This window comes from Eurytemora carolleeae, unplaced genomic scaffold (assembly GCF_000591075.1).
Source record: "Eurytemora carolleeae unplaced genomic scaffold, Eaff_2.0 scaffold751, whole genome shotgun sequence".
Lineage (NCBI taxonomy): Eukaryota > Metazoa > Arthropoda > Copepoda > Calanoida > Temoridae > Eurytemora > Eurytemora carolleeae.
Genome location: NW_019396819.1, coordinates 9,698 through 20,084, shown reverse-complemented (window position 1 = coordinate 20,084; position 10,387 = coordinate 9,698). Strand labels below are relative to the sequence as shown.

General features: G+C 36.8%; 1 protein-coding gene across 1 annotated transcript; it reads left to right on the top strand.

Annotated features, from left to right (window-relative positions):
* Positions 1-9,162: 9,162 nt before the first annotated feature.
* LOC111709021 (vegetative cell wall protein gp1-like) lies at positions 9,163-9,978 on the top strand. The gene has a single exon (XM_023482588.1). The coding sequence runs from the start codon at positions 9,163-9,165 to the stop codon at positions 9,976-9,978; it is 816 nt and encodes a 271-aa protein (XP_023338356.1).
* Positions 9,979-10,387: the final 409 nt, after the last annotated feature.

The window sequence follows — 10,387 nt, the reverse complement described above, 5'->3', positions numbered from 1 at the left end:
AGGGGGGAGAGGGGGATGAGAAATCTTTAATGGGTTTTCATTAAATTTTGTTGTCGAGTTTTGAAAAGTGATGATGATCCTGTGTGAGATTGATTCCTGGCTCCTGGAGGCCATGGATCACAATTTGAATTTTTGGCAGGTCTGATTGACGGGGCCTATCATTATCAGTGGGATAAATACCGCAGAATTAGAGCAAGAAATATGAAAATTCTTCTCCGATGCAAATATCTCGTGATTCAACCAATGGTCAGTCTCATGATTGGTTTTTAATCACCCCCCAGAGGCTGGATTTTTACTGGTGACCAAACCAATTGGTTTTCCAAGCCGGGGCCAATTTTCAAGCCGATACAGGCCGGTAGAGATAAACTTTTTTATTAATAATTTATGCTGAATATGCATGGATGGAGGGCATGAGAACATTTTACAAATTGGACCCAATCATAAACCAATTTTTCTAAAAAACATTCAGTGATTGATTGAATATAATTCAGTCGGCTTCCTTCCTTCCTTCCTTCCTTCCTTCCTTCCTTCCTTCCTTCCTTCCTTCCTCGCTGAGTAGTATGGCTAAAATGGTGAACGCCAAACACCTTCTCTGTTCTATTCTAAAACTATCATGGCTATCCCTCTAAACCCTTCTCCTCCCCTTTCTATCTCTACCCCCCCCCCCCTCCACCATGGTAAAATGAGTATAATGTAAGTATATTAGGAACAAATTTACTGGGGGTTGGATTATGCAAAACGATTAGGAAAAGGGGGGGGATAAAAAATAATAAGGAGGGGAATTATGGAAATTAAAGGGGAATGTAACTGAAAAGTTATTATGGAAAAAAATAAAAGAAGAATGAAAATTCTTTTAAGAGTATTAAAATAAATGTTTTTAGCAAATAAATTGAGGATTTTTTATTTTGATGCCCTCTGTGTGATATCCATATTTAAATATATTATTTAAATCCAGTGAATAGATATCATTTCATTGTTATCTGTAACATTATGTAAAAGCATTAAACATAAGTACATTATATATCTTCAAGCATGTAAATTCGAGATAAACTTTATATCTATCTATTAATCTATCTATCTATCTATCTATCTATCTATATATCTATCTATCTATCTATCTATCTATCTATCTATCTATCTATCTATCTATCTATCTATCTATCTATCTATCTATCTATCTATCTATCTATCTATCTATCTATCTATCTATCTATCTATCTATCTATCTATCTATCNGCAAGTTGTACAGTATACAGACTATATAGACGGTAAACCGGGACGGTACACCAAGTAAATCATTCCTGCAAGTTGTACAGTATACAGACTATATAGACGGTAAACTGGGACGGTACACCAGGTAAATCATTCCCGCAAGTTGTACAGTATACAGACTATATAGACGGTAAACTGGGACGGTACACCAGGTAAATCATTCCCGCAAGTTGTACAGTATACAGACAATATAGACGGTAAACTGCGACGGTACACCAGGTAAATCATTCCTGCAAGTTGTACAGTATACAGACTATATAGACGGTAAACAGGGACGGTACACCAGGTGAATCATTCCTGCAAGTTGTACAGTATACAGACTATATAGACGGTAAACTGGGACGGTACACCAGGTGAATCATTCCTGCAAGTTGTACAGTATGCAGACTATATAGATGGCAAACTGGGACGGTACACCAAATTAATCATCCCCATTTAGTGAGATATATAAATGCGATTGTGATCATCTTAGGGGATAGTTAAATAAATTTTAACTCTTTGTTTTTATTCCTCTCTGGACCCAACCTACCCTGTGACAAATGAAAAGGATTGTCTAGTACTACCACTGCTCTACAGGGTTTCAGTTCAAAGAAACTTGTTGCTGTTCACTAATAATCTTTGACACTTGTTGTATTTTCATTTCAAAAAGAAAAAAAACATGCTCACTCAGAAAAAAAGTTTAAAGAGGTTTTTTTAATAAAAACTTTGAAAGTGTAGAGGGGGGGGGCAATTTCCCCTTTCAAAAACCAACCCTGGTCATCATGGTTTTTTTCATATGTTGTGGAATGTCGGTTTGTCTGTGCGTACTACACAACAAGAATACGCCAGGAATGCGTCAAATCATTCGTCCCATTGACACCCAAAACAGGGATAGACAAGGTGTCCTTTTTTATGAAAAACCTTGTCAACAATTTTGAAATTTCGAGAAAAGATAATTTTTTCCATAAAGTTTTTTGTTTTTAGTCTGATTTGCCCTAGATTTTGATATTTATTTACGGATTGGTTTAAAGAAATGTCATCATCAGGTTTTTCTAGTGATTTGTAAATTCTTTACTTTTAACCATGACAAATTAGAACTCTTTTAACAATCAAATAATCAAACTTCTCAGTGACAAAGACTGCCCTTTGTTTACCAATTTAAATGATTTAAAAGGAATAGAGTCTTTGTCATAAATTCAAATTTTCTAATCCCTACATATTTGCAAGCTATTGGTATTAAACTTTTATATTTCAAATTTTATCTAAATAAACTCATAGTTGTAAGAAACATAAAATAAAAATTATAGGTTAATAACAAATTTTTATTTATTCTGTGCCTTCTTTCCCTTTTTTGCTCCCTTTCTTTAGATCGTTTATAATAATTTTAACTTTAAAAGGCAATACCCCCCCTCCCCTCCCCCTCCCCTCACCTTACCCCTGATTATTCTACTTGCAAAAGCAGATCATTTAAATTCTATGTGCCTAGAACCCCCCCATATTCAAAGAAACTCAAAATTACGCTTTTTAACCTTGGCATCATCCACACTCCGTCCTACTCCCACCAAATATTAACAGTTTATCTAGAAATTGCAATTTTCAAGTTTGTATCTTCTAAACTGTTTATTCAGGACGCAGTATGCTCCTTACACCAAAAAGATTCCCCTCAAGCTATAAATTTGTACTGCATCTAGGTTGGCCAAGGAAGTTTGATAGACAGCTTAAAAAATTTTACATTGCCCGCAAAGCACCTGGAACCCCCCCCCCTTTCTGGCATTTTTATGACATAAACCTAAAAAGGACCGAGAGTAGCGTTCCATGAACGAACTGACGTTTCAGAAATTTCCTTAAACGAACGGAAGAAACGATTATGATAAACGAACTGAAAACTATAAAAATCGAACTGAAAACTATGAATAACGAACTGAAAACTATAAAAAACGAACTGAAAACTATAAATAACGAACTGAAAACTATGAATAACGAACTGAAAACTATGAATAAACAACTGAAAACTATAAAAAAAACGAACTGAAAACTATAAATAACGAACTGAAAACCATAAATAACGAGCTGAAAACTTTGAAAAAAGAACTGAAAACTATAAAAAACGATCTGAAACTAAAAAGAACGAACTGAAAGTATCAAAAACGAACTGAAAACTATAAATAACGAACTGAAAACTATAAAAAAAAATGAACTGAAGACTATAACTAACGAACTGAAAACCATAAAAAACGAACTGAAACTATAAAAAAATAACTATAAACTATAAAAAACGAACTGAAATTATGAATAACGAACTGAAAAACTAAAAATAACGAAAGTTGAGATATACTTTAAATTGTCCCTTAAATTAATCTATCTGAAGATGTTAATAAACCGATTTTTAAAAAATACTGACAAGCCCCATGCAGCTCTAGCATCAACTTTAGTTTATCTACGGCATCAACAAATTTGCAAAATGGATTATGATCTATTATGATCTATTATGCTGAAAATAAATTTGACAGATTTAAAAGAAAAAAAAATGTTGAAGAAAAATCTATCCTATTTTTTAATCCCTTTAAATTATTTGCATAAAAAAGATAGTTTTACTTGATGAAACCTGAACCTTTTAATGAAAAATATATTAAATTACAATCCCCCCCATCCATCGCCACGCCTACACTCCGCAGTAACGCCCCTATATTTATATCCCCTCTCCCCACCCATGAGTCCCGCCCCCCTATCCATTTAAATTATCTCCAAAAATGGGATGAGAATAAAATTAAAAATAAAGAATACCAAAATTTAAGAATTCATATTTCAAGATCTTGGGATTTGAAAAAATAGAGGGTTTGAAGTAAAGGATTTAAAAACTATGGATCTTGGAGAAAGGGATTAAGAAAATAATAATTTATAATTAGTGATATAAAAAAATCAGATATCATGGAGTAAAAGATTAAGAAGAATAGAGGTTGTGGAATAGGGGATTTTAAAAACAAGGGATCACGGAGAAAGGGATCAGGAAAACAAGGGGTTTTGGAACAAGGGATTTAAAAACTAGAGATCATGAAATACGGGATCAAAAAAACTAGGGGCTATGTAATGAGGGATTTAAAGAACCGAAATTTGGAAACAGGAATTTATAAAACGAGACATTAAGAAAACAGGGATTTATAAAACCAAGGATCAAGGTACTAAGGATTCTTGAAATTAGAGAACTAACAACTCTATATTTATAAAAAAAAAACGAAAGTAAGATCAAGGAAATAGGGATTTACAAAACTAGAGATCATAAAAATAGGAATTTAAAAGACTAAGGATCAAGGAACTAGAGATCAAGGAACTTGTATTTTAGAAAAACAGAAATCAAGGGACTAGGGATCAAGGAACTAGAGATCAAGAAAACAAGAATTTTAGGAAACTTAAGATTCAGGAGTTATAGTTGGGGTTATAGGACCCCCAAAGGCATGTATTTTTTATAACCTCATTAGTGCGCCTAAAAAGACTTAAACTCACAACCCCCCCCCCACCAACCCACACACAAAGATGATACTTTTCATTTTCATTCATATTTTTGGAGGTTGAAGAAGTCCTTGTTAAAGGGTTCTGGACAGGAAACAGCTTTATCTTTTTGTTTTAAATTCAAGAAATGTTTTGCTCTCTGTTTCAGCAAAAAGCTAAGAGCGGAGAGCTAAACACAAATGAAATGTAATTAGAGATAAGAGCGGAGCTAGAACTTTAATTGGAATCCTATGATTAATAGTTAAACAGGCAGGCCTTTCTAACCTTAAACATTATTCTCAGCTTCATTTACAGGGGCGCTTCATTACATACCTAATACCGGGGAGGGGGGTCTAAACAGGGGCACTGCATTACATACTTTATACCGTGGAGGGGGGCCGAAACAGGGGCGCTTCATTACATACTTTATACCGGGGAGGGAAGGTCTTACCATGGACGCCTAATTACAGAGTTACTTCTACTAGAAAAGTAGTTCTTAGAGATAAACATTACAAAAGAAAAGAAAGGACGACGACGACAATCTTTCCACTGGTTTATGTTTATTACTGTGCTTATTTTACTTTCTAATGGGTATAGGGGTGAAGAGTGGTGTGGTGTTCTGGGGCTCTGATTTATAATTTTACCCAGATAATTTAATCAGGAATTTCTTGTCATTCCTCATTTTAAAATCCGGGGTAACAGCAGGCTTACTTTAGGTTTATATTGAACTTTAGGTTTATACTCTACACCCTGTATTAGATAAGTATGTATTGAACTATAGGTTTATACTCTACACCCTGTATTATCTAGGTATATATTAAACTATAGGTTCCTACTCTACACCCTGTATTATCTAGGTATATATTAAACTATAGGTTCCTACTCTACACCCTGTATTATCTAGGTATATATTGAACTAAAGGTTCCTACTCTACACCCTGTATTATCTAGGTATATATTGAACTATAGGTTTCTACTCTACACCCTGTATTATCTAGGTATATATTGAACTATAGGTTTCTACTCTGCACCCTGTATTAGATAGGTATATGTTGAACTATAGGTTTCTACTCTGCACCCTGTATTAGCTAGGTATATGTTGAACTATAAGTTTCTACTCTGCACCCTGTATTTAGCTAGGTATATATTATACTAGGAATTTTTACTCTGAACCCTGAATTATCTAAGTAAATATTGAACTAGGAATTTCTACTCTGAACCATGAATTATCTAGGTATATATTGAGCTAGGTTTCTACTCTGAACTCAGAATTAATTAGGTATATATTGAGCTAGGTTTCTACTCTGAACCCTGAATTAATTAGGTATATATTGAACTAGGAATTTCTACTCTGAACCCTGAATTAATTAGGTATGTATTAAACTATAGGTTTCTACTTTACACCCTGTATTATTTAGGTATATATTGAGCTAGGTTTCTACTCTACACCCTTTATTATTTAGGTATATATTGAGATAGGTTTCTACTCTGAACCCTGTATTATTTATGTATATATTGAGCTAGGTTTCTACTTTGAACCCTGTAATATCTTGGTATATATTGAGCTAGGTTTCTACTCTGAACCTTTTTTATCTAGGTTTATATTGAGCTAGGTTTCTACTCTGAACCCTGTATTATCTAGGTATATATTGAGCTAGGTTTCTACTCTGAACCTTTTTTATCTAGGTTTATATTGAGCTAGGTTTCTACTCTGAACCCCGTATTATCTAGGTTTATATTGAGCTAGGTTTCTACTCTGAACCCTGTAATATCTAGGTATATATTAAGCTTGGTTTCTGCTCTGAACCCTGTAATAACTAGGTTTATATTGAGCTAGGTTTCTACTCTGAACCCTGTAAACATTATCTAGGAAATGATATAATCTGAACTAATGGCTCGAGTCAAAATATTGACGCGTTCGTTCAGATCTCCGGCAATAAAGATGTTTCAAGATATACGGATCAGACTTGCGCTAGAGTTCTTCTGTTTGTTTGTTCGACGCATCGTAGGTGTGTGTGTTACGCTTGACCTACTGCATGTTTAATGAGATTCCGACCAAATATGATAAGAATAAATAAAGGAGATCATTTTTTGAAAAATACGTCACAATTTTAATTTCAATTCATACTTTTACGGACTGGATTATTTTACAATGTACTTACTATATTAGCAACGTATTAACGTAATTTTAAAATACCAACCAAATTTTCTAAACATGGGAATTAAGAGAGAGTTCATTTAAATCATTTTTGTTTTTAAATTTGTTAACCATTAAAATAGACCAGATTCATGCAATAACTGTCCTTATAATTACCTTGATTTTGGCCTACGAAGTTAGGAAGGGCTGAATGTTAATAAGTGTTGAATTCTTCTTTCTACTTACTTAGGACGAGTTGAATTCTATTAGATTAGGCAGAGTTGACTCTTTACTAACAACTAGGTGAGGACGGGTTGAATCCCATCTTACTTCTAGGTTAGGAGGGATTGAATGTTGGAAGGATTGAATCTCTACTAACTACTAGGTTACGACAGGTTGTATCTCTACTAACTACTAGGTTACGACAGGTTGTATCTCTACTAACTACTTGATTACGACGGGTTGTATATCTCCTAACTTCTAGATTAGGACGAGTTGAATCTCTACTAACTCCCAGGTTAGGACGGGTTGAATCTCCCCTAACTCCCAGGTTAGGACGGGTTGAATCTCCCCTAACTCTCAGGTTAGGGCGGGTTGAATCTCTACTATACTTTTAGATTACGACGGGTTGTATTTCTTCTAACTCCAAGGTTGGGACGGGTTGAATCCCTCCTAACTTCTTGGTAAGGAAGTGTTGAATCCCTCCTAGCTACTAGATTATGAAGTATTGAAGGTTGGGACGGGTTGAATCCCTCCTAACTTCTTGGTAAGGAAGTGTTGAATCCCTCATAGCTACTAGATTATGAAGTATTGAAGGTTGGGACGGGTTGAATCTCTATCAACTACTAGGTTAGGATGGGTTGAAGTTGAATCTCTACTAACTACTAGGGTAGGATGGGTTGAATCTCTACTAACTACTAGGGTAGGACGGGTTGAATCTCTACTAACTACTAGGGTAGGATGGGTTGAATCTCTACTAACTACTATGGTAGGATGGGTTGAATCTCTACTAACTACTAAGGTAGGATTGGTTGAATCTCTACTAACTACTAGGGTAGGATGGGTTGAATCTCTACTAGCTACTAGGGTAGGATGGGTTGAATCTCTACTAGCTACTAAGGTAGGATTGGTTGAATCTCTACTAACTACTAGGGTAGGATGGGTTGAATCTCTACTAACTACTAGGGTAGGATGGGTTGAATCTCTACTAACTGGCTAAAACTTGATAAGAAGTGTTGAGAACAATACACCTTGGCATCAATAGGTCAAAGGTTTAACCCTTCTTTAACGCTACTTAGATACACACTCTACACACTTAGCCTTTAACAACAACAAAACCACACAATGTCACCCCCCCCCCTCTACACCACCTTATATAAAAGTGAAAAATAGGAAACAACTAATTTTCTGCTCAAATGTTTCAATATCTGAAAGATTTTTTGATTCTTGAATGCTAACTTTTATGTTGGAGGAGAACGCACATAATTGGACTAATTTGAGGGGGGGAATGCCCCCCCCCCCATATTTCAATTAATGTTGCTCAGCATTTCTGTTCTGAACAAAAAAGATCCTAGTTTTAAACCGTAACCATCGAGTTCTAAAATTTGAAAACTTTCTCTTTAACAGAACAAATATCTATATTTTGTTTAACCCACCTTCTCTCCCTTTATTTGGACTAATAACCCCCTTCTTGCATACAATTATTTATTCAAAATTTTACATTTTTCTCACGGGACATGTATCCTTATGGTTCACGTTCTCAAGGTGTAGGACGTATTGGCTCAAATAATTATACAATCTCCGAGCAGAGATAATTAGTGAGATTTAATATTTCTTCAATGTTCACAGAATTTGAATACTCAGGGTTTGGGATGGACAGGTGTCAAGAAGGGGGGGGGGGATCCCCTTGCGTTATTTGTTCGAAGATGGCGGGGAGTAGAGAAGGGGGGGTAGATGGCGGGGAGTAGGGAAGGGTGGGTATTTCTCTATGTCTATGTGGTTTATTATGAATGCTTGAGTGTCATACCCTTTCTAATGTTTTTCACCCTTTTTCAGTATCAAGTATAATTCATCCATTTATTCATAGATTCATCCATCCGTCCATCCATCCATCCTTGTAGCATGTAACATCTCTATCGGAGTAACTATCTATCTATGATGAACCTGGAGTTTACTGTGAATTATAAGAACTGATAAAAGAAGTAAATGATGCAGACTCCAGAACTTCAAACTCCAGCCAATATATTCCTTCAAATATCTCATTAAACATCAAAACCAAACATTTACTCATGCAACCCCCTGAACATACTCTACCCAACCCTTCCCCTATTCTACCCTACCCTTCTCCTATCCTACCCTACCCTTCTCCTATTCTACCCAACCCTTCCCCTATTGTACCCTACCCTTCTCCTATCCTACCCTACCCTTCTCCTATCCTACCCTACCCTTCTCCTATCCTACCCAACCCTTCCCCTATTGTACCCTACCCTTCTCCTATCCTAACCTACCCTTCTCCCATCCTACCCAACCCTTCTCCTATCCTACCCAACCCTTCCCCTATTCTACCCTACCCTTCTCCTATCCTAACCAAACCTTCTCTTATCCTACCCAACCCTTCCCCTATTCTACCCTACCCTTCTCCTATCCTAACCTACCCTTCTCCTATCCTACCCAACCCTTCTCCAATCCTACCCTACCCTTCTCCTATCCTACCCTACCCTTCTCCTATCTTTCTCTACTCTTCTCCTATCCTACCCTACCCTTCTCCTATCCTACCCTGCCCTTCTCCTTTCCTACCCTACCCTTCTCCTATCCTGCCCTACCCTTCTCCTATCCTACCCTTCTCCTACCCTACCCTGAACCAATCCTACTCTTTTCCTTTCCTACCCTACCCTTGTCCTATACTAACCTACCCTTATCCTATCCTACCCTACCTTCTCCGATCCTATCCTTTTTCTATCCTACCCTACCCTCCTATCCTCCCCAACCCTTCTCCTACCCTTCTCCTATCCTACCCTTCTCCTATCCTACTCTTCACCTATCCTCCCCTTCTTCTAGCCTGCCCTACCCTTTTCCTATCCTACGCTACTCTTCACCTATCCTAGCCAGCTCTTCTCCTATCCTACCCTACCCTTCTCCTATCCTACCCTACCCTTCTCCTATCCTACCCTACCCTTCTCCTATCCTACCCAACCCTTCTCCTATCCTACCCAACCCTTTTCCTATCCTACCCTACCCTTCTCCTATCCTACCCTACCCTTCTCCTATCCTACCCTATTCTTTTCCTATCCTACCCAACCCTTTTCCTATCCTAACCTACCCTTCTCGTATCCTACCCTACCCTTCTCGTATTCTACTCTATCCTTCTCGTATCCTACCCTACCCTTCTCCTATCCTACCCTAGCCTTCTCCTATCTTTCTCTACTCTTCTCCTATCCTACCCAACCTTCTCCCACCCTACCCAATCCTACCCTAACACTTACATTCAATCCTTTTCATATCCTAAATTCCTTT